The 25891-nt window shown below is 34.9% G+C and overlaps 1 protein-coding gene across 1 annotated transcript; it reads left to right on the top strand.

The window, feature by feature from the left end:
* The first annotated feature begins 5142 nt into the window (after positions 1-5142).
* Positions 5143-25391, top strand: CLDN16 (claudin 16). The gene is given in 7 exon segments (XM_069472784.1): positions 5143-5212; positions 5215-5288; positions 5290-5469; positions 18069-18171; positions 21590-21754; positions 24367-24558; positions 25258-25391. Coding segments are annotated over 7 exon segments (918 nt in total).
* The last annotated feature ends 500 nt before the right edge of the window (positions 25392-25891 follow it).

Here is a 25891-nt window from a genome sequence, read left to right as displayed (position 1 = left end):
AATCCGGGTGTGGTCTGCCCAGAGTGAACACTAGACTTCCAGTCTAACATCCTGTAAACCTATGTAATAAATTTTTCAATTGGAACCATTATAGTCCCAGTTTCGACTGAGGCCACTAGACAATAAATTCCACATTCCAAAATGAAATGAGAGACCCTCAAGGCAGGAGTTGCAAAAGAAAAGTCTGAGAACCGGTTTTGCAACCCTTAGTGGACAAGCTATCTCTCTCCCCAGCCCTCCTCAAAAAAAAAAAAAAAAAAAAAGCAAAGTTAACTTCAAGAAAGAAGTTAAAGATTAGGGGAGAATTTTTGGAGAGAGCTATTGGTACCTATTGAGTACCACTTCCACATTGCAATTGAGGAGGGAGGCAGTGAGGGTTCTTGTACTCCACTTTAAAACTAAAGAACAAGGTTTCAGCTCATCTACTCTGAAAGCTTTGTATTTGTCCCCAGATCTGGAGAGACATAGTGGACGACTGTACATGTCCAGTCTAAGAAATCTAAAGGACAAAGATTATGGAGGGCTCATTGCTCTGCTGCCTACACGCTGGAGGAGCAAAGGGATTGGCCTGTGTACAGATGTTTACATCACTGCAATGAGGCTGTATCTTTATGCTTTTAGATGTCTGAAGAATTTATATTACTTGATAATGACAGAAATGTCATGGAACTAGCCCTAGATTTTATCCAAGGGGCAGGGGAAGAATTGGCCCAAACTAAATGGATTTGAAATTACCATAAGAGACAAAAATAAAATAGGTTTATAATTATACCTTTTGTTTCCTGTGTGTTCAACTTGTTGTTCAAGTTGTTTTATATATACACACATATACATATATACACATGTATACATACACATATACACATGTATATACGATACACATGTAAAAGAATAAGCTTACAACATAAAATCATTAATAGCTATAAATTATTGATTATTGATTATATTTTACACATTATATTTAGACCTTTACAAATGTTATTCATTTTTACAGTTATTTTATGAGACAGAATTCATAATTCTCATTTTATTGACAAGGAGGCAGCCTCAGAAACTTTAAGTAGCTTGCTCAAGATCTGACATATATTAGGTGGCCTAGCCTGAACTAAAGTCTGCCTGACTCTGAGGCCCAAGCTTTTAACTTGTGATTTATTTTGCCATTAGTTATAGTCAGCATAGCTTTTGACAACAGCAACTGATTTTATTGTGTAGATTTTTCCCATAGACACTGGGCGTTTAAAAAGGAATGAAAAGATTATTCATAAGATACGGTGTAAATCAGCTTACTCCTTCTAAGAACTCACATTATCATAATGAATACAGAAAGGACATTTTGTGACACTAGAGGAAACAACAGATTTAACACAGAGAAAAATGTTTGCTGTTTTGTTCAACTGAAAATGCAAGGCTGCTTCCACCTGCAGACCAAAAGAACAACTGCAGTATTTCCAGTTCTGTAATGATTTTCTTTCACAGACCAATAGCCAGGGTGCTAGGCTGAGAGTGTCACTCACCTCATCACCAGGTGGCTCTAAAGCCTCAGCCAGGAGCAGTGCGAATACTGGGTGAGTAGGAACATGGTGTGTAGTGAATTGACCAAAATGTTTGTTTTAAGGATTTTGCAGAACAAACAGCTCTGGGGCTTCAAGGATGATCAGACCACTTCTACTAGCCTAGTATGCATCCTGGAGGACCCTGAATGTTTCAAAAAGAGAAAGTCCAATATTACTCCCTCTTCTGTAAAATGTGGGGGCTATGGTGATTGAATTAAATTCAATGTGTATTTGTTGAGGTCCTACCACATGCTATGTAGAATTTTAAGCATGTAGGATACACCAGTGAACTAAACAAAGATGTCTGTCTTCATGGAGCTTAGATGAAATAATGTATTTGAAAATATGCTATAAGCCCTATTGAGCCATACACAGAGATAATTGTCCTTCGTGTTTATAATAAATTGGGAAATCCTGAATATATCTAACTAGTATGCCTATGTACTATTATTGGAAATGGTACTATAACTTAAGGCTGTTGTCAGAGTAATGTGAATGGAATTCTTTGCTTCCTCTCAATGTGCTTGGCTCCAGTCCACTCATTGCATTGTAAATCTCTCAAAAACTGGGATGAGGTCTTCCATCTTTTATGTTCTCTGTGTTCCCAGGACCTAGCATAGTACTAGAATCAGAGTACACTGTACATAAAGCTAAATATGGGAATCTACAGCATGACAGAACGTGAAAGAGATTTATCTATATAGACTTGTAAGTGATTTATTCCAAATCTGCACCCTCCATCCTCACTGCTCCCTGCACATTTATCTCTTCCTTAGAAATGCACTCACGTCCCAACCATGAAGTCTTTGCTGCTCTGTCAGTCTGCATGACTCTTCTTTCTCGTGTCTACCATTGTATCATGGCCTCATCCATAGAAATTAATTTAAGCTTGTCTGTCTTATGTCATTCTCTAAAAGTAGTAAACGTCAATTCAGGAACAGTTCTGAATTATCCCTCACCCCTACCCATATACAATATCCAGTAAATTCTGAGAGTGAAATAAATAAGTTATAGTCTAGATCTTTCTGGTAGAAGAATCTCTGATTTCCAGAGGTAGTGTGTACGTGTGTGTTTCCATGTGGGAATGCACGCATGTGCTCAGTGTGTTTTCCCTCCTTACTCCTCTCCATTAAGTTCTGATGTTTGGATTTGGGACCTGCTATTGGTATTAGTTAGGGAAGAGGTTGTACCAAAGATGTAATTGTTATATCCCCTTTCCTACAGCTTTGTCTGTGATTCGTAGTATATGATTCTAAAAAATAGTATGCTGATTTTTATGTCAGTTTTTCTTTTTTTGTTATGAACCAATCTCTCAAAGCATGGTCATTTGTCTTAGAGTCAGAATTTTATACAAAACATACATAAAATGTGAATTCCTGGCCTTTACTCCCAATTTCCTGAATCCAAATCTCTGAGGATGGAGCTCCTAGGTCTGCATTTATACCAAGTAGCCTCGGAGATTCCAGAGTACACTCACATTTAAGAAACACTGCCCTTGGGTGCACTGTTAGCAAGAAAATTACATTGTGAAAGGTCCCTGGGTGGAAAGCTAGCAGCTAAATTCAGGACTTTTCCTGTAATGGGAATGTGCTTTTGGAATTGGTTTGCTCTCCCAGATCAATAGAGCATTAGTATGTTAGGTTTTAGGGCACAGGGAAATATTCACTTGTGACTCACCAAAGCAGCATGTGTGTACGTATATGCCATGGGTAATTACATTCTTTGAGTGAGCACTTTAAAAAATACATATTATTTTTTTCTAACTGTCAAGTAAAATAAATAAAATAAGTAAAATGAAAGGCATCTATAATAAAAGTCAAATAAAATATATAAAGTGAACCTCACAAAGTAGTGATAACTAATGTTAATGTATAGAGTAGTACCCTCTTATCCCTGGGGAATACCTTCCAAGACTCCCAGTGGATGCCTGAAACCAAGGATAGCATCAGACTCCATACGCACCGTATGTGGTGGATCTGACAAGACTGCTGCTAAGTGACTAAGGGGAGGGTAATGTATGCAGTGTGGATATGCCAGACAAAGGGATGATTCACCTCCCTGGGCAGGATAGAGTGGGATGTCTTGAGATTTCATCATGATACTCAGAATGGTGCACACTTTATGACTTATAAATTGTTTATTTCTGAAGTTTTCCATGTAATATTTTTTGATGATGGTTCCCTATGGGTAACTGAAATCTCAAAAAGGGAAACCCCATATTATGGGGGATGATTGTAGATCCTATGTATAGCAGTAATTGGGCTTATAGTCTACATATGGTTTTTCATCCAGCTTTTATATTTAAATCTACATTTTATATACTTGGATAAAAATGAATTAAAATTAGAAACAACAAAGTTGTCACAAAAGTTTATTATTTTAATGTACTCTTGGAAAAATGCTATATCAATACTGATTTTATCCTTTTATACTAAACACTATGACCAAATCATTATTAAATAGAAAAAAGTAATCCCTTTATGAGCTGTTACTAAAATAATTATCTTTGTAGCTGATTCTTTCCAGACTAATGAACTATTTCTAATCTTTTTCCTTGTCCCCCTCCTCTGTCTAGCTCCCCTTTTCTGTTTGTCCTCCCTTCTCATTCTCTCTTGCATCAAGAATCATATCAAAAAACTTTTCTACTATTATCATTCAAAATATTATTTTAATATAGAGAAATCTGATGTAGATAAAACAACAATATATTATATGTGCTTTTAAAAGTATTTTTAGAGGAATATTGGTTATGAAATATTTATATCCATTAAGGCTACCCATTTAGGTGTAGGTAAAACTCCAGTTTCCCTTGCTATATCAAAAACTTTTTTTTTTTTAAATTATCTTTTTGCCTAATATAAATAGGTTTTTTCATTGGACACATTTTTAAATATTGGTAATATAGGACGTTCTTTGTCATGTTAATATTTACCATTTAGACACTATTCTAAATGATTTATAGATACAATATCATTTGATCCTCATAGGCATCTTATGAAGAAGGTATCATACCAGCATTTTACAGAAACTGCAGCCCAAGAGCTCTCATCCCATAAGCTTCAGAGCAAGGGTTTGCATCTAGAGCAGTGTGGATTAAAATGCACACTTGTGTCCATTCTCTGCTGCTGAAAGGTCAGGAGCCTTGGCTGTACCTGCTGCCCAGGTGCTGGAAATCCTTCATGGGGCTGTTCTGCCCAAGACTTTGGAATGCAAACTCCCTTGAGCAAGCGCTTGTTTAGCATAGTTTCACCAGTGGCCTGTCTGTCTAAGGTAGTCAGTGAATATTAAAGTAGTCCTAACAATAAAATAAGACTCAGTCAACCGTGTAGCCTTCTTCTGAGGGGGAGGAGAATAGCTCACTTTCCCTAGAGGACCTGAGAAAGATCAGTTTACAGACTCTAGCACAGGGTGGGACCCTTCCTCCTTCCCTCCATCTTGGAGGTGGCATGTGCCTCTGGGTGACCATCATCTTGCATCAGCTCACAGTTGGGGCAGAAAACATTACCAGGGCTCCTTCTCTTCCCCACCCAAAGCACACTCAGTCCTTTCACTGACCTGGCTTCTGATTGGAGGTTGGTTGCGTCGGATAATGACCTGCAGGACCCCACTGTTGGTTACAGCCTGTTTGTATTATTCTTACTGCAACTTAAGACGCCTGCAGGGGGTGTGAGAAAAAGTAAAAGACTGGTATTTTCACATCCCCAGGTACTAGAAACACAGAAGACCGACAGCGTTCCAGCTACCTGAATGGGCCCAAGGTGATATCTGCCCATGTTGCCTTCCAGACTGGCTACTCGCCACGATGAGGGATCTTCTTCCATATGTCGCTTGCTTCTTTGCCTTTTTCTCTGCTGGGTTTTTGATTGTGGCCACCTGGACAGACTGTTGGATGGTGAACGCTGATGATTCCCTGGAGGTAAGGAGTCAGCGACTTTTTTTCTGACCCCAGCCAGTCCAAATTTTCTCTAAGTCCCACTGCCATATACAAAACTCAGTGTGTTTATGAAGACTAATAATAGCAAAAATAGGCAACGTGGGCTGATTGACTACTATTGAGTCTGTACATTATCAGCTCATTTAATCCTCATAGCTATTTTATGAGGCAGGTCTTATTGTTATCCCATTACACAGATGAGGTAACTAAATAGTCCCTCTATTTTTCATAAGGATAAATTTACACCAGGGTAATTAAATAATCCCTGCCACTGTGACCTCCAGAAGTCCACCTCTTCCATTGCTGCATATACCAGATTGAATAACGTTTCAGTAACTCCCTTTCCTTCAAAGATAAATTTAACTTGATGACAGTATTAAGAGTAGTGAGATGGATTTATTAAATAAGAGTGATAATAATCTAACAGATTGAGTAATCAAATGCAAGGCATATAAAACTTACCCAATTTTTATGCAATAGAAAAATGTTATCTTAATGAATTTCCAAGTAGAAATAAATATCCTGAGAGAGAAAGAAGCTTTCCAGTGCATCCCAACGTAAAGGGGATAGACATGGATTTAAGAAATCCTCTCTTAAAAATCAGTTGCTCTTGGGAACTGACTATTGTGCAGGAGATGAGTGAGTGGGTTCACATTTGAAGATTTTATTTTTCTCACTAGAGAAGCAGAAAGAAGTAATTTTGAAGTGCAAAAGCATTTTCTGTGGCCATAGAAATCTGAGAGAGTTAGAACTGAGTGAAAAAAATCAAATCTTCAAAATCAACTGCTATTCATTAACAGGGTTTAGGAAAGTGTAGGTAAGAAAAAGAAACAGTATTTCAGAAGCTCAAACAAAGAGTATAGAGCAACACAATTTGCTCTTTTATGTGCATCCTGAAGGGGACAATTTACCCTAATAAACGCTCTAATGCCACCTCTGTGAAGTTTAGGGAAAATACTCAAGCGTGAGTTTATATATTTTTCTTCTAATTTTCTTTATTAGATTCTCAAGTTGGAGTTAGAAATAGAAAGTAATAATCTTCCTATTTTGCTGTGCATTATTTTTGCTGTTTACTTTTTCCTTTAATTTTCCTCTGACTTCTACATAGCATTTCAAAACCAAGGAGTTATAAATACCTCTTTAGTGCTAGAAAATTACACTTCTAAAAAATTGTGATAGAATTGAAGTCCTATAAAGAATGTCTGCTATAAGTGAGTCTACTGATGCATTTTATCTGGCAATGAGTATAAGTAGTGAATGAAAAAAAAATGCCCTTTGAACAGTGCTCAGGGAAAAGTGCAGATAAAACCTCCTGCTGCCATTAGTTTGCCATTATCTACACTGCCAGTGGTAGGTGATTAATGCAGAAATATGCTGGACTTGAGAATACTTAAAAGTATGTTTTTAAAAATGTAAAAAAAATGCTAAATCCTATCTAAAGACATTATTAAAATGTTTTCTAAAACAATTTGAAAGTCTTTCTGCTTAAGCTAACATAATTGCTAACTTCACTTGATAAGAAATAGAATTTTAGAAAGGGTCAAACCTTGCAGAGAGAGAAAGATATTGGGAGTGCTGGCATTTAAAGCTCCTTCTTGCATTTTAGTACATCCAGCCAATTTGCCATCTGTCCTGTGCAAGAATACGTCTAGTTAAAATGAATGGAATGAGCAGTTCGGGTTATTCACCTCAAGTAAATCCTTGCTAATCTTGGACAAGAGTTAGTATTTCTTAGCTTCTTTCTCATTTTCTGTACTTGAAATGTATTGATAGACTAGTCCCCAAGAAGCCTCCACATTGTAAGAAGAACCCCATAACAAATCAGGCCCCCTTCTCTTTCAACCATCTCTTTATTTCTCAATATTGTTAATCAGAGAGGAATCTCTCATAATAATTGCTACTTCAATTGGCCAGGATATAAAGTCATACTATTGTTCACAAATCCGAAGGTTCTGATACTCACTAGTTGAACTATACTTCTCTTCCTCCTTGCCCCCTTCCCCATTTATATATCACCTTTTTGTCCATATAATATCTCACATTTAAAAATTGTTGCACAAACAACACAAAAATGTGTGTGTGTGTTTTAAAAGCATACACATGGAAAATTTAAACAAGAAGTATTATGAATTTCAATCTTTGTTACTATTCTAGGATGATACAGGCATGAGAGTTGGAAGATGGATTCTGTGGTTCAATTCAACATAACAGAAATATAAAATATGTGTCCACAGAAGATACTATGCTAACCCTACTAGGGGAGGCAAAGACAAAGCAAGAGTGGGTCCTGCCTTACAGAACTGTACATTTAGTTAGGGGAAAATAGGCACACATGAAACTGTAAAAAGAGGCATAGGTCAATTCATATTTTGAGAAAGAAATGAACAAGGTATCATTGAAGCAGAAAAATATACAGTGATCCTGTTAGGGACACTGAAGCAGGTCTTATGGAAGCAAAGACATTTGAGCAAAGATTCAAAAGGATGCAAAGGATTTCAAAAGGTAGAAATGACAACAGGGTCATTTGGGAGAAGAGGACTATATGGCAGAAGTGCAGAGTGAGGAAAAGCTCCAGGCTTGTTAGAGAGTTAAGGTGAGCGACACTAGCAAGAGGCAGAAAGAGCTCATATATTCTGCGTCTTACCATAGTTTACCTGCCTGGCAGAGTGAAGTTCTTTGTATTAAGTACAAATCTTAGGGAAAAAAAAAATAGTTCATGGAATTGCAGTGTATACAGCCCCAAATCAGGGACCAAAGGCTCTGAGCTACCACCTGCTTGTGTCATTGACTCAACTGGAGCTCTTGGAAGACTAATGTGGGGAAGAAAACTTGGGTTTTGAGATTTTTCAAGCCTATGTTTCCATCTTAACCCACATTAACTATCTTTTATGAAGTAACTTAATAGTTTGTCTTCAGCTGTTTCCTCAATTATAAGGTAAAGTTAAACTTAGTTGTTTCTAAGTTCCTTTCCAGTCTTTATTTTCTTTAACAGCAGAACTTCATGACCATGTGTCCAACTGCAGAGAGTTGGCTAATAACTGAAGGACTGATGCTGTCTAGAGCCTTCCCAGACAATTCCATTAGGAGTCTAGTGTGAATATTCTCCATTTTTCTATAACTTTATACACTCTCCCTTCCTTCCTTCCACCCTCCTTTCCTCCTTTCTTCCTCCCGTTGCTCCTTCCTTCCTTCCTCTTTCTTCTCCTCTCTCCTTTTCTCCCTTTTCTATCCCTCCTACTCTTTTCTTCCTTTCTCCTTTTTCTTTTTGCCCTTTCTCCTCCTTCATCTCTATCCCTCCATTTCTCTATCTCTTTTCTTTATTTCCATCTTCCTTCATTTCACAAATATTCCTTGAAACCTTCTGTATACCTGGCACTTTGATAAGTACAGGGTTATAAAGGAAAATGAGACTTAGAGCTTCCTTATGTTGCTCCTAGTGCAGTGAGGGACACAGATAGGTGAACTGATAGTTTTAGCATGATGTGGCAAGTGCTGTGGGAATAACTCCAAATGGGCACTCACCCGGTCTTGGATAATCAGTGAAGGCTACCCAAAAGAAGAGGTATCTGAACTAGGACTTGAAGGACAGATGAGTGAGGCAGGAGAAATAGAGAATACTCCAAGCACAGGAAATTGTATGCACTGAGCTCTAGATATGAGAGCACTGTATGTTTGTGGCATTGTGTATATTTCAGCATGGTAAGAGTTTCCAGTGTGGCGGGAAATATAGAAGCTAGGTCATCAAGGGCTTTGCATATCATGTAAAATATAGATCTTCCACCATAAACAAGGGGGCTTTACTCTAAGCAAACAGGTATGTGCTTTTTAGAAAGATCAATCATTCTGCCTGTTTGTGGGGAGTGGTTGGAAGGTGTAAAATGAGGTATGGGGAGATCAGTTAGGAGACTTTTACCATAGATCAGGAGGGAAACAATGGTGGTCTGAACTAGAGTGGCAGCAAATATGAAGAGGTATGTAAAGATATGGGGAAACTCTAAAGCACTTAAATTGATGTGGTTTGTAATCAACTGCATGTGGGAAAGAAAGTGATGAAAAGAAAGAAAACGAAGTTGAAATCCACCTTATTGATTTGGGGCAATTGGAAGGATACTGAATTCACTCACTGAGAGCTTAAAGGGAAGAAAATTAATCTTTGTATAGAAGTCATAATGGAGCAATGTCTCTGACCATCCCACTATTTTTTTTTCTTCCTTAATATGTTGCACAAAACCTGGAGATAGGAACAGAATTTTTTTTATTTCAGCAGATTATGAGGGTACAAATGTTTAGGTTACGTATATTGCCCTTGCCCCCCTCCTAGGGTCAGAGCTTCAAGTGTGTCCATCCCCCAGACAGTGCGCATCGCACTGATTATGTATCTATATACCCATCCCCTCCTCCCCTCTTCCATCTGCCCGATGCCCGAGGAATATTATTCCTATATGTACACTTACATGTTGATCAGTTAAAACCAACTTGATGGTGAGTACATGTGGTGCTTATTTTTCCATTCTTGGAATACTTCACTTAATAGAATGGGTTCCAGCTCTATCCAGGAAAATGCAAGAGGTGCTAGATCACCACTGTTTCTTATAGCTGAGTAGTACTCCACGGTGTACATATAGTGGGGAAGTTTAGAGGTTAGATTTGATGTCAGAGGGAACTGAGGTTAAATCTCATTTTGCCAGGGAGCATCTGTATGAATTTAGACAGGCTTTTAAACTGCTATAAACCACATTTCCTCTTCCATAAGAGGAGAATAATAATACACACATCAGAAGTTTCTTGTGAGGATTAAATGAGCTTGTGTAAAGCATTTGCTGTAGTAGCAGGCAAATACAAATCAGCCAATAAATGTTAGATATATATTGTCTATTTGCAGTTTATTGTTTTGTTTTTGCTCTGAATAAGAGGATGACATTTTGCATAATGTTCACTGAGCAGAGAGATATGAGATTTAAGTTCTATTCCTATTTTCTCTATTGATTTTATTGCAGAAATTTTGTTTACTTCTCTGAGCTGTGGTTTGCTCATGTTTATACTTAGGACTATTTCCTGTTTGTCTGACCAGGGGAATGAGGCAGACAATACAGTCAAATAGCAAAAGTTATCTATGAAGGATGAACATTTAGCAAAATAAATTATGAATTATCTATTATTAATATGTTAAATATAGACTATATAGTTATAATTATTCACACTGAAATAGAAAGACAGTTTCTTTACACAGTTACTGATCTCTAAATTATCAGAAGGAAAAAGCATTTTTACAAGAGGATTCCATTTTCAGTTAATCTTTTGTTAATTTTTTATTGAGAACCTGCTATGTACCAAAAACAGTTATGATTGAAATTTTATTACCTCAAAAGAAGGTTACTCACTTTTGAATTTATTTTATCCCTATCATCAGGTTCTCTTCTGAAATGTCTGTTTGCATTAATGATACTATAATTCTTTCCTACAGAAGGCAAATATTAAAATGATTATATCTAGCATGCACTTTGAACCTTTATATAATAGTTTTACTTTCCAATTGAATTTCAAACACTTTCAGTAGACATTTGAAGCTACAAATATTCTCCCATTCATCTCATGATTTCTTACAGCACCTGGCACTGACAACCACATAATAGGAGCTCATGATGCATTTGTTCACATGAATTGATGGAGCACCTATTAAAAAACCTGGCACATCTGTTGAAAGAATGAATAAATGAATGAAATATAATATGAGGTGATCTTTGGAAATCTCATATTGAGCCCCAAATAAGAGGTATGTCTGTAAGGAAATGACCACTTTTTTTTTTTTTAAAGCAAGATTTTATATCTTGCTACAATTTATATTTTTCAAGATATATGTTTTGCTCATTTTTAAATTTCAGAATATTACAGGAGTACAAATGTTTTGGCTACATGAATTGCTTTTGTACAGTTTGAGTTAAAGTTACAAGTGTGCCCATCACCCAGAAAGTGTGCATTGTACCCATTAGGTGTGATTTTACCAATCCTCTCCCTCCCCCTGCTTGATTTCCATTGAGTTTTACTTCCATAAGATGTTCATTTTTTTAAAGATAGGAGTACAGATATAATCTTCTGGAATATCTAATAAAGTTGATGAAGAGTGAATTCTGGTATGGATAATGTGGCTTTTCTGCCCAGTGTTTCAAAGATAGAAATAAACAAAAAAAAAGGAGAGAGAAAAAAAGAAAATTAATAATTTACAATAATACAGTCAACAAAAATTTTGATCTCTGTCACTGGACAGTAATCATTGCAAAGTTGTAAGATCTTACTTTTATAAGGAGAACATTCTAATGTATGTAACTTAAATAAATTAAACAATAAATATTAAAATTAAAATATTTGGAGAGTTCAGATTTGTAAACCAAGTGAAGACCACAAATATTATATTTTTATACTAAGTTTTCATTATCCCATTTTTATCATTTACACTTTTAGCCAGTGCTCCACAAATAACCAGATAGAGGTAAAACAAATATATTTTAGCAAATAAACTCATGACTTTCCTTTATAGCTTATCAATGTAGAACATAAAGAAAGTAGAAAGGAAAGGTGATATCTATTATGATTATTTTAGTTTTATTTCCTCATCTTTATTAAGGCCTGTCTTGACTTCTTTTAGACTCTAGGGTAGTAAAAAACATAAAATAAAATATAAAAGTAAAAAAGTTCAGAATCCCATTTTTAAAAATTCAAATGCAGTTTATATTAAAATGGAAAATATATTAAGTTTTAGTAGTAAAACATGTTATTTACTACAGTATTATTAAAACTTTTGCATCTTATTAAATATATCTAAGTAAGTACTGTCTATAGGCAAGCTGCATCTTCAATGTTAAAGTATATTAGCATAAGTATGGTAAAGTAGTGTGAAGATTATAAATTCTTGTATGTATGCAAGGTGATTTTTAAAATAGTATATCTTAATGGCTTATTTTTCTTTTATGCATTATTTATGTCTATACAATAATCATCTATTGCCTATGGACAAACAAAAATCTTGTTTGATAGTGGTTAACCAACAATAAACATTTACTAAGCCTACTGTATATAATTACTATATATTATGTTTAATATATATTACACATATTATATATATTACATATATTTTATATATATATATACAATCTACTATGTAACTGGAGAAGAGATAAATACCAAACATTTTAGAGTATCTCTAATTCTCAAAAGATAAACAAAAAAAAGGACAGTAAAAATTATTGCTGTTCATATTTCAGAAGTGATAAGAAAATAGAAATTGGCACAGACTAGGATAGAGAAGTCTTAATGGGAGACTGCTGCAGAGTTCAGAATAAGAAATCCCAAGATTAAGGAACTAATTTATGTTATTCCACCTTAACTCATCTGAGAAGAATCATCATCAATATGGTTTCCTGAAACTTTTTGGTATCCTGCTTATCCTTAGTACTTTAGTAAACACTTTCCCGAGCAGTTGAGCAGACGGCATCCAGGATTACACCAAATTAGTGTAAACTCTCCAGTTTAAATAATAATTCTTTGGCTTCTGGATTTAGCTGGTTTAGTTTATTCAGTCAAGTTGAAAGCACATATTAAGCAAATATTGTGCATATAGTGTATCCATAACCATTTTCTACTCCAAAGTTCAAATGAGAGTTAACGTGTGTAGATTAGAAAAATTGACAGATTTTTTTTCCTTAGTAAGCCTCTATTAAGCACCTATTATATACTACAAAAAAGAGGCTGTATACTTCTTGAAGCAAGGTACCACGTCTGTCTTGGTCATTGCTGTATCTCCAGCATTTAGTTAGCATGTTGATTGGCACAAGACAGGCATTCAATAAATATAGTTTGAAAAATAGCAGACAGATGCACTAAATGCACCTATAAAAGAGAATACAATAAGTGCTATACAAAAAATATGGACAAATTACTGTGAAATCTCAGGATTGGGAAAAGTTAATTCCAGCTGGAAAGACTGGAGCGGGCCTCATGGAAGAAGGGATGTCTCTGAAGTGGAACTTGAGTAAGAAGTAGAAGTTTGACCCATTGAGAGCAAGGGAAGTTATTCTCATTAGTATATACCAGAAGGAGAAAATTCAAATGCCTTAAGGAACAAATAGCATACAGATATGAGAGAGGCAGATAGGGTAGGAACTGTGAGAAACTTGGTGAGCACGAGCCCCAGCTAAATGGAAGCAGCTACTCCTTTCATGCTAAATGTTGCTTTGTGGGACTGGGAAGTTCAGGTGGCCAGACTGACCAAGTTTTGTAAAATCTCTACATTTTAACTATTGTAACTGATTAAGAGTTTTTTGCTGGGCTCATGTTTGTGCCTTCTACCTTACTGTCATACTTTGGAAAAACTGACTTATCTTCCCACTTCATTTAGGAGATAATCCACTGCTCACTTTCAGAGAAAATAGGTATTTATTGAAATAATATACAAATTACTTTAGCATTTTTATGTTATTTATTAATGTATAAATTACATATTAGAAGCAGGAAGTTTAAATTTGAACCCATCTATTTTGGACAACTCTGTGAGATAAAAATTATTAGCTAATATTTTGCATTTTTTGCCCTTTAAGAAAGATTAACCATTATTTTTTAAGCATCGGTCTGCTTTTTAAGAACCTTTTCTTAAAACTTTCAAGAACTTAGAGTTGCTTGCCTTTTACAGAGTTTCTAATAAGCCATCTTAAAACAGAGATAGGTACAAGAAGACTATATATTATAACAAAGAGGACTTTTCTTAATATGATAAAATAAAATCTTTCAACCTTGTCTTTTGTACACAAAGGCACCTTTAAGAGTGTCTCCAGTAAGTGCTATATTAACACAGAAGTTTGGTTAATTACAGCCACTATTCTCACATACCTTAACTCAGTGTGAATTCCAAGCAATCTAATAGCGTGCCCCTGAGCATTAATACCTAATGAAATTGGATTCCTTGTTTTCTCTAATGAGCTCATTGCTTTTCTAAATATGGTTATTGCAGGTAAATGATCAATAGCTTTGAAGTTGACACCACTACTGGATTATTTTGGCAAGACAGAAATACTCATTAGTGTAAAATAAGAATTTGTGTATGTACATCTCAAACCACTTTTAAAATAATGTCATATATAACAGGAATGACCACAGTAGGCTAGTTTATTTTAGTGGATGGCTTAGACAGTAGGAAATTGTGGACAGTCATTGATTACAGAGCAGTGGCTTCAAATCTGTATCACCTGGCTCAAGGTAAAATGAACTGGATCCAGTGTGTTCCTGTTAATTGAGAAACTGAAGGGCGATAGGCATGAGAAGGCCTGTTTTCTGTCATGATATAGCAGTTCAGAACAAATTGTCTTTACTGTATTAATTGCCTATGGCTGCTTTAGCAAATGATTGTAAACTGGGTGGCTTTAACAAAAGAGAAGTTTGTTCTCTCACAGTTCTGGAGGCCAGAAATTTAACATCAAAATATTGCACCTCCTCTGGGGGTTGTAAGGGAGAATCTGTTCCTATCCTCTTCCAGCGTCCGGAGGCTGTAGGCGTTCCGTGACCTGTGGCTGCATCACTCCAACCTCTACCTCTGTGGTCACGTTGTCCCCTTTTCTGTCTGTGTCTCTCCTCTGTGTGTCTCTTACAAGGACGTTTATCATTAGTTTAGGGGCCACCCAGATAATCTAAGATAATCTCATCTCAAGATCCTTACTTAATTATATCTACAAAGACCCTTTTTCCAAATAAGGTCACAGTCATAGGTTCTGGGGTTATATATGGGGACACGTATTTTTGAAGGCTACCAACATTCACCACTTTCATTGTGGTTAGTTAGTAAAGCTGAACACAGCCACTACTCAGCTCATTATAATGTTTAAGCATTTTACTACCATATCTATTTATTGAGCAAATCATTTATATTGTGTATGTTTATAATATTTAATCCTTAAAACTACCCTACCATCTTCTTTATACAGATAAGGAGATTGAAGTTCAAAAAACGTAAGATACTGCCAAACGTTACAACACAGATAATAAGAGTATTAATTTATATTTAATAGTTAATGCATATATAACTTATTTATATTTAGTGCACACATAATTTAGATGTTCACATTCTTCTTTAGAAACTGGTGTTAAATTTCACAAGATGAATTTTCTTCATGCGATTTTTTGGTCTCTATGTTTCCCTGGGTCAGATATAATCGTCCATAAAGTCCAAAACATTGCTTCCAGATATAAGCTTAGAAAGAGCAAGGCAAAGTGAGGTTTTATAAAATAATTGTCTTGCCGTGAGATTCCAGGACGGGCTTACTTCCTGTGAGGCTATCTTCCAATACCCAACTCTAGAGTACTTTAGCTTGAAATGGAGTTGGAAATTCTTTAAAAATGGATTTAAACTTTTTTTACTTTCATGTTTTATTATTTTTAGCACATAATGCATCATTTTTAATGGGGTGATCGTGGTATTTTGATACATATAATGTATAGTGATCAGATCAGAGTAATTAGCATATCCATCATGTCAAACATTTATCATTTTTTTGTGTTGGGAACATTTGCTATTCTCTTTCTAGCTTTTTGAAAATATGCATTATAATATACTATGATTAACTATAGTCATCCTACAGTGGTATAGAACACTAGAACTTATTTCTCCTAGCTAGCTGTAATTTTGTATCTTTTAACAAATCTCTCTCTATCCTTTCCTTTACCTTGCCTTTCCTAGCCTCTAGTATCTTCTGTCCTACTTTTTACTTCTATGAGATCAACTTTGTTAGCTTCCACATGTGAGGGAGAATATGCAGTATCTAACTTTCTCTTTCTGGCTTATTTAATTTAACACAATGTCCTCCAGTTCCATTCATATTGCCATGAATGACAGGATTTCATTTTTTATGCTGAATAATATTCCATGTGTATATATTCCACATTTTCTTTATTAATTCATCTGTTGTTATATACCTACATTGACATCGATTCCCTATCTTGGCTATTGTGAATAGTGCTGCAAAACACATAGGGCGCAGATATCTCTTTGGTATACTTCAGTATACCAAAGAGATGCCCAGTAAAGGGATTTCTAACTCATAAAAAATGAGTTTTATGTATATTGTGATGCTTAAGAGTATACACACATACTGCTGTTTGAATCCTGTCAGCTCCATTTATTAACTCTGCTTTCTTGGGGTTATCATTTAATTTCCCTATGCCTTCATTTCCTTACTTGTAAAATGGATGACAATAATAATATCTCATAAGGTCCTTTAAGGAATAAACAAAATAATAATATGCTGAATAGTAGCTGCTTCATAGTATAGATGCAATATAGAATTATTAATTATTATCAATTATCAATATTTTACATATAAAGTAATAATAAAGGTATCACATTCAAAATTGTGATCGAGTTACAAACAGTACAGTTTTATTTGGCATACAACACAGCTTTAAAGCAGAACTTGTGGCAGAGAGTTTCATATGCATATACTCCTTGATATGATTTTCTTTTGCAAAGCAAAGTGTTTTTATGTTCTTTCCTTTCTTTTCCACATCAACTTAGCCCCCTTTCCTTTGCATTCCTCTTCCCACCCTGCTCTATTATTTATTCTTTCTTGGGGAAAAACTTAAATTTTCATTTTCCAAGATAATTCTTTGTTATACTTTACTAAACTATTCCCAGATTTCCAAGGTAATGTGAATCCATAATTGAGTCAGAAGAAACAATGGTATTAGCTCTGTTCCATATGCATGAGCTCTGCCAAGAATACTTAAACTATTTTCTGTTGGCATGTTTACAATTTTAAGAAATCCACTATGACTTACAGATTATGGACAAGGTATGGGAAGGCTCAGGGTATTCATACCTTTTAGCTTTGAGTGGACACTTAGAGTCATGGGTACGTCATTTCCAAGTAAAAGTAGTTTATACCTGTCAAGTTGTATGAAATTAACGTTCAATTTGTTGACATCCATATCATAGCTTAAGCATTTGTATAATGTCAGTGGAACAAAGAAGACTTGGGACCTTCATATTTTATTTATTAGTGTGTTTTCATTTATTTGTGTTCTTTGCTAATTGTTTTAAATTTATGAACCTCTTATAAAATAACACCTTTCTTCCTGGAACTCACTGTTCATGATGAAAAAAATTAATGTACGTTACTAGTAGACTCAAGATGCCAACAATTATTATCTATTTTTATATTGTTTTTCTTTTGTGAGTAAATGTCACCACAGAGAGGTGAAATGAATTGTTTCCATGTTAAACAATTACTCTATGATGGAAGCAGCCATAGATATTTGAATATATTATATTTAGTTTTGATTTTATCCCTCTTAACCATGTTTTATTTTTCTGCCCAGCCCCCATCAGGAAATGGACTTAGTCCCTGGTCCAGAAAAACTTTAACTGTCAGTGCTTAAGGCAAAATATTCTAAAATGCATTTTTTGCTGTAAATGAAATTCTCATCATGCTTATAACCATTTTTCTTTGCGTCAAACACAACAGCTAAGTTTTCCCTTTGATTAAGGGGAACTGAAATGTGTCTGCATGAGTTGTTTACACAGTGTCTTCTCCGACATCTAGGTGAGCACAAAGTGCCGCGGCCTCTGGTGGGAGTGTGTCACAAATGCCTTTGATGGGATTCGCACCTGTGATGAATATGATTCCATATATGCGGAACATCCTTGTACGTATATGCCTAAGACCTCTCTACTTGCCAGGAAGGGAATGCCACAGAAAGCTGAGCTCAGGTTTCCATTGTGGGTTTTTGTGTTCTATAGTACTGTATTAAGGTCCTGTCTAGTTTGAAATGTTTCAATTCGAAATTGAGTTTGTTTCTGAAATGTGAATTGAAACATTTTGGAAGTATTTACATTTTAAAAACATTTAAAATATTGTAACATATTTTATCTTTTTCCATATATTTGTACTCTCTAGGGGTAGAAATACCGTCTATCTCTGCTATTCCCCAAAGAGCTGGGCATAGTGCTTTATACAGTAGACTTACAGTAAACACTTTTTGAATGGAAATGATTTTTTTTAGAGTGCTGTGATGTTATGATTAAAATTGACAGGTTAGATGAAAAGCCTTTCAGCGGTATCTTTAAGCTACAACTTAGTTCAAAGAAAAAGTTTGCAGTTATTTCAGCTGAAAGTTTGCTAAGCAAGAGAGAGGTGGAGATAGGGGCAGAGACAAAAAGAGACAGGTGGCCAAAGAGGGACACAGACTATGGGGATTAGTGGATGAAAAAATGAACACATGTGACACGTTGTTACAGGCAATATGAAAGCCAGCTCTTTTGTCTTCCTTACTTTCAACTTTAAGTTATAGGTAGGTGTTAGCAAGGCCCATGTTGCTATGAATAAAGAGATCTCTTAAATTAAAAAAATATAATTGTTGATTCTTTCAATCCTTTTCCCTAGCATTTATTTATTTATTTCCTTCCTTCCTTCCTTACTTATTCTAGAACATTGAACTGTGCCAACAAACACCAGTCCTGTTATCAAAGCAAACTGTTTATAGTCTCTTTCAAAGCAAATGAGGGGTGATGGCACCACTTGGCAACTTCTTTTCTCAAAATAAATTTAAAGTAAACCCTTGGAATGTGACTTTTCCCCTGAACAGCTATTTCAGTCCAGATAAAAGCATTTAAAAAGAGCAGTGCTCTAAAATATTTTAATCTGCTATTTAGGAATTGGGTACCTGAAACATTTTTTAACATAATTCATAATGTCCTTGTTTTATTTTTGTTTTAAAAAAAGGGATCTTAATTCTTTTCCTTTTCCCCTCCCTGTGCTAACCTAGTTCTACCTACAAAGAAACATAATTTGGTGACTAGGAATGGAAATTCGGTCTATTGCAAAATTCAGTGATGTGGTCAGAGCTGAGAAGAAAAATGAAAGATTCAATATTTCAGACTTTTAAAAACTATTGTATACATTTATCCAAGAAGAAATTAAAATCACTCATCAGCCCACTATGCAGAGAAAACCACTCTCTATATTTTAATATGTTCCTTTTTTTATCTTTTGCCTATACTATCTCACATATTTTTTCTTTTGTTTTTACTTACTAATTTCAAATACTATACCAAATTTTTCTTTAAAAATTTCTATCATATGTTTAAAGACAATAGAGATGAAAACGTATTATAGGAAAATTACATATTTTATTCTCTATGTTGGGATGTTACCTATGAGGAAGTAGAATTTCATTTTTAGTTTTTGCTATTTTTTATACAGCCACAATTAGATAATTCTCTCCATTTCCCTATGGCCCTAAAGTGTGTGGCCCCAAATATTTGTTTGGCGTGGCTCCTGTTGATATAGATAATTTCAGTCCCCACAAATCATCATATTAATGTCATCCTAGTAGCCACATTTCACATGATCCCCCCAAAAGAAATTCCTCTCTTATGGGCATCAACCATCTACTTGCAAAACTGCTCTCCTAGAATCTGGATGGCCGTGGTACCCCCGCTCCACCCCATAGGTATGAGTCCTGTAGCTCTTGAGAGACCCTGTATTTGGGATGAGAGGCAGAGAGTCCCAAATGGCAGGACCAGGACCCATGAGAGTCTGCATGAGGGAGTTCAGGCCACCCCAACTTAATGGTACTGCTGTGCCTGGGTAGTCCTAGGTTCTGAAAAGGGACTTGGAAAATTTCAAGGGAGGTGCTCCAAAGTCCAGGGACCCCTGGGCCTGGGACACTGAGTAGGAGATCCATTTGTATATACTATGTGGTGATCAAGAGGTTATGTTGAAATAGTGATATTACCTAATGAGTTGCATATTTTGCTCTTTCCTCTATTTTGTGAAATGTGAGTCTTATATTTATAACATTTAAATTTTTTGAAATAATGCCAAATTTTGAGGTTTTGCAAATTCTCTTCTAGAAACAAATATGTACTCATATATATTATGCTAATAGGATAATTACATATAGTATATTCTCCTGTTAATAAGGCAAGAACTGATTTTATACATTGATTTCCTCTTTCAGATGCATCATAAATTATTTTTTATTTTAAATAAGGAAAATTGGATGCATTTTTGTAAGCAACATTTTGCCAAGTAGCCCTAAATTGACTTACCACTGGAGAAAAATCATTTAAAATTCAAGGAAACCTCAGGTCACTATAGAAATAAAATATATTTAGTGTAATATGAAAGGAATAATTTTTTTTACTCTTATTCATTAGCCAGCTAGAATAGTAATAGTTCTGACTTCAGGTAATTGACCTTCCATTTGTGACATAATTTTCCTCATTTTAATTTAGCATAACTGTAACTCAGAGTTTAGGAGGCTTTCACAGTTGAAAATGCTTCTACTATAGAAGATGATTGCTACTATTCCACTTTTATTTACCCAATCTTTTCTTTCTTGGACCTTTTACCATATATTATTATGGGCTGTAGCTTATTTGACAATATAAGGTCGAAGGCTTGATATGGAATGTTGGCCAAGAGGAGTCATATCTGAAGAGCTGAAAGAGAAGCTGATGTGGCTTCCAAAATAGTCTTCTACTACTTAAATAGCAGAGATGAATTCTCCTCCTTTTAAAGATCTGCTGATGGCTCCCACTAGCCTGAATAGGCAAGAGAGGTCTTGAAATGTTTTATCCTGCTTTCCTATGCCAAATTTTAACGAAATAATTGTTTTCAATTAAACTTGAACAATTATAGTGATAATTTATTCATATCTTCATTCAACCTTTAATGGGTAGTTCTGTAGAGCAGATATTCTAGCTTCAAGTCATCATTCACTTATAATACTTATGAACAAGACTCTTTTCAGAGCAAGAGGCATAAAGGAAACCATTTGTTTAGTACCAACTATCTACCGGGATGCTACCTGCTAGGATGCCAACAAAACCACGTAATCATCAGTGCTTAAAGAAGTAATGTCAATAATCTCCTAATATTTTTGAGTTTTATAAAAAAAATTAAGGGTACTCATGTCCAAGTTCATAAAAATGTGAATTCTGACTTCTGTTGGCGGGCCTATTTTAATGTTATGAAGTCATCTGTTTTTGATGTACCTCTGTGAGTTAATACGTTTCCTTCCTTTGTCTCTTCCGTAACCACATGCCCTGGTCTTCCAGTGAAGTTGGTGGCAACACGAGCGTTGATGATTACTGCAGATATTCTAGCTGCATTTGGATTTATCACCCTGCTCCTTGGTCTTGACTGTGTGAAATTTCTCCCTGATGAGCCGTACATTAAAATCCGCATGTGCTTTGTTGCCGGAACCACATTACTAATAGCAGGTACTGGTCTGGACTAGTGATGGGGTAGAGATATTCTGCTAAGGACTTGCAGTGAAAAAGAAGGTTACTGTTCTGAAGCAGTTCATTTTAGGATCATACGTGGCTTGCTTTTCTAGATCTAATGAATAAAGAGCACAACTACCAGCCCTACATTCTTTAGCTTTGGAATTAGTTTGGCTGTTATTAATATCCCATATCAAAATATGCCAAAGTTCTCAAACTATTTTTTAGTCATTTGAAAAGTTATATAATATTTCAAATTGTTAAAATAATTTCTTTGTGGTTATTCTTGAAGTTAAATCCTAAAGTAAGCCCCAAACCACTGCCTCCTTAGTTGTACCCACCCCACCAATTCCTTTTAGCAATGAATTAAATTGTGCCAAATCCTGTATGAAATTTTTCCCATGCACCAACCCATTTGATCATAAATGAAACAATAAACAGATCATATTATTATCCCCACTTAAGAAGCAGATAAAGAAATGGAATTCTGAAGACTAATAAATTAAGCTTGACTAATAAACAGTAAGTCAGGAAGCACTTTCTTTATGTGCTGTTTATTAGTGAAATGGCAAAATTGAAACATTACTCTTGTCTGTCTTCAACTTCAAAGCTTAGTCCTCCTCTATCACAACATTATATCTTCTTTGGATCTGAATGCACGTCGGGAGGAGGTGTAGTGCTGAAGAAATCAAAGTACAAGAAGATTGTATACCAAGGGGCACACCCCAGAGAGAAAACCATCTTCTTGTCTGGTAGTAGCAAAAATTTAGTAAAGCAAATATAAGTGAGAATCTGACCAGACAGCATAGGGAAGTGAGTGGATAGAGGCTTTGGAACAAAAAATACTTGGAGATATATTTCTGTGATATCTGTTTCCTGATCTGCAAAATAGAGTGAAGCTGGTGCAATAATACCCACCCTGAATTGCTGCTGTGAAGATTCTGCAGAGCAAGCTCTTAGCAGAGGGCCTAAACCTTTACACTCAAAACTGGGGCCTTCCTGATTTTTTCACACAGAAACGTTGAGTCAAGGTCCTAATAATCCTCAGGTTGCATTACAAAATTATAAAAGTTTAATAATTTATCCTTTTAGGACATTTCATTTCTATATCCAGCCTACTGACAGTATAAAGCTTTTGTATATAACAATGTATTTTATTTAATAGATTTAAACATTATTTAAGGCTATACAATTTTATTCTAGAACACTTTTTGAGGCATCACTATACACACATTTTTTATAAAACAACAAGGCAAATAAAATTTAAAGAAAGTGAAAGTCACTGAAGAAAATTCTGGCAGGAATGACTGAAGAAATGACTTCATGACTAGGGATGGCCAAAGCTTTGAAACCGTCATTCGGAATTAGTATGCTAAATAGACACATTTTTAAAAGGCCATAATCTATTCTGAAGTTTCAGAAAAGGAGTATCTAGTGTAAACCAGTGGGTAACAGTGTTATGGAAAAGGTGTGGCAATTTATACCCTGTTTTCTAAAGATCATATGTTCATGATCTGGTTCTTCTTAAATTCCTTGCATTAAACAATTAGGAGAAAAATGCAGTGAAATCGTATTTAAATAGATACCACAGACTCTCTAGGGAAAAAATGTAAATGTTTTTTTGAGGACTACAAATTTTAGAAACAGCCCATATTTCATGGATGCATCATATTAGGATGCACCAATGCAAGTGCCCGTGCACCACTGGATTCTCAGAACCCACCAAAATATTTGACGTATGACAAAGTTTAACAAATACAGCGGTTAAAATAAATAAAAGTTCATAACTCTCTACTGAAAAATTAATTTTCCCTCATAGCTTTTTGTCCCTCAACTCCACACCTTTCTTTTTTGTATCTAGGCTTTGACAAACAATTGATTCCTTTAGAGTAAGAGAACCCTAGTGGCATCATTTCAAACCAGTCAATTATCAGAGAGGCTAATTTGTGGAAATCAAATTTTATTTAAAGGGAATAACATTTCTTGGTCCATTCTTATATGGTATGGTATATAAGAACTTACTTGAAAATAAAGACAATTTTTTACTTTGGTTATTTGTCTTTGACCTCAATAAACTAAATGACTTTAAAAGTATAGTTTCCATATAGGTGCTGATTATGTAGCTGGTATAGCTTCAATGGTGGGGCTAAGGAACAATAGAATATTCTTAATGATATATACTTGCAATTTAAAAATCAGAATAGAATGAATATATTCTCTATATTATTTGTATTAGACTCTGTGATCTTTTTTTGTTTTGTTTCATTTTGAATATTTTTCTTTATACAATACTAATATAGCATTGGAAAGATAGGAAAATTAAAGAAAATCATGGTGGTTAGTTTAGGTTTACACAACCAGATGAACACCGCATTATTTTATGTTTGTATTTCTCTTTATGTATAAGCTGAAATAAAATTTAAAAGATATACAAGATAGAAAGCAAAAGGAGGAGATAGAAGAGGTATCTAAAAGTTGAGTTGCCCATGAATCCATAGTACTGTTACCTCTCTAAATGATGCCATTTATTTTGGGTAGTAAGCAGTTTTCCTTGGATTTAAATTTGGAAACTACCCCATATTATTCTTAGCATCCTCTCTTTCTTTCAGGTGCCCCAGGAATCATTGGTTCTGTGTGGTATGCTGTTGATGTTTATGTGGAACGTTCTTCTTTGATTTTACACAATATATTTCTTGGCATCCAATATAAATTTGGTTGGTCCTGTTGGCTTGGAATGGCTGGGTCTCTGGGTTGCTTTTTGGCAGGAGCTATCCTCACCTGCTGCTTATACCTCTTTAAAGGTAAGAACAAAATAAAATAGCATACTTTCTTGCCTCCATTATCATTTTTCCTAGCCCAGTGGAAACACATCTCACAAGAACAAAGTAATATTGTTCATTTAAATACCTACCTATTATCATTAAAAATTCCAATTGTTCAAGGGCAATTGAATTGTAGTATTCAAAACTGATTTCCCTGTTAGTGGTATATTAGTTGAAAAAAGTATCCATGGCTAAAACTATGTCCAATATTCAAATATATAATAGTTATTTTGGCATGTCACAATCTTTTATATATATGTGTATATACACACACACAAACATATATAATATGTATATGATATATATATATAAAACTTCACTCAGTCAACTAAATTTATAATTAATGTTAAATGGAGAAGTGGACTAAGAGCCAGCCAAATATCTATTGTTAAATAATTTAACATGTTATATTGGATTTCTAAAAGTGCCACTTAAACTACTAAGAGAATACCTCTCCTCATCAGAATAAAAAAATACTTGGCTGAATTTTAAATATAAAAACAACTTTCAGGATGAAAATATTAGATTTTCTTAGGGTTCCTAGATGATTCTTACTTTGAGTATCTAAATTCTTGCCCCTTTTGGGGAAGAATATATAAAATGGCATTATTTTTTAATTTCCAGAGTTTATGGAGTCATATTTATTTTTATGTCTCTGCATTTATTTCTTTCAAATAGATGTTGGATCTGAGAGAAACTATTCTTATTCCATGAGGAAAGCCTATTCAACTGCTGGTGTTTCCATGGCTAAGTCATACGTGGCCCCTCGGACAGAGACTGCCAAAATGTATGCTGTAGACACAAGGGTGTAAGATGCCACTTATCAATCTGCGTTGGCATATTATTTAATTAAACAATCAATATATTCAAGTTAATAAAATAGCATATCATTCCAGGAACATTTAGATTTCATGTTCAACTAAATTAACTGCTAGCTTAATCAAACAGTTTGATTCTCCTGTCATTTATCCTTTCTATTATTCTCATATTATTCTCTCTGCTTCTCTCCCCACACACTTTCTCTGTAATTTAATATAAGGATGTGAGGATGTAGAAATGTTTGTGATTTCTATATTTCTATTAGAAATTATGACATAGTGATATTAAAATAAAATGATATGTTAAAAATAGAAAGCCAGAAATCCTAATCTTTGAAAGAATTTACAAACTCCTGTCTTTCTCCCTGGCCTTTGGTTCACTTTTTGTATTCTCAACGAGTGGATGAGTTATTAGATAACTTTGAAGAAGACGATTCTTTGAAATTCACAGTATATCAAAACCTACTATTTCTTTGATTCTGTAAAAAGAGAGA

This window comes from Eulemur rufifrons, chromosome 7, assembly GCF_041146395.1.
Source record: "Eulemur rufifrons isolate Redbay chromosome 7, OSU_ERuf_1, whole genome shotgun sequence".
NCBI classification, from domain to species: Eukaryota; Metazoa; Chordata; class Mammalia; order Primates; family Lemuridae; genus Eulemur; species Eulemur rufifrons.
This window is presented reverse-complemented; position numbering and strand designations above follow the sequence as displayed.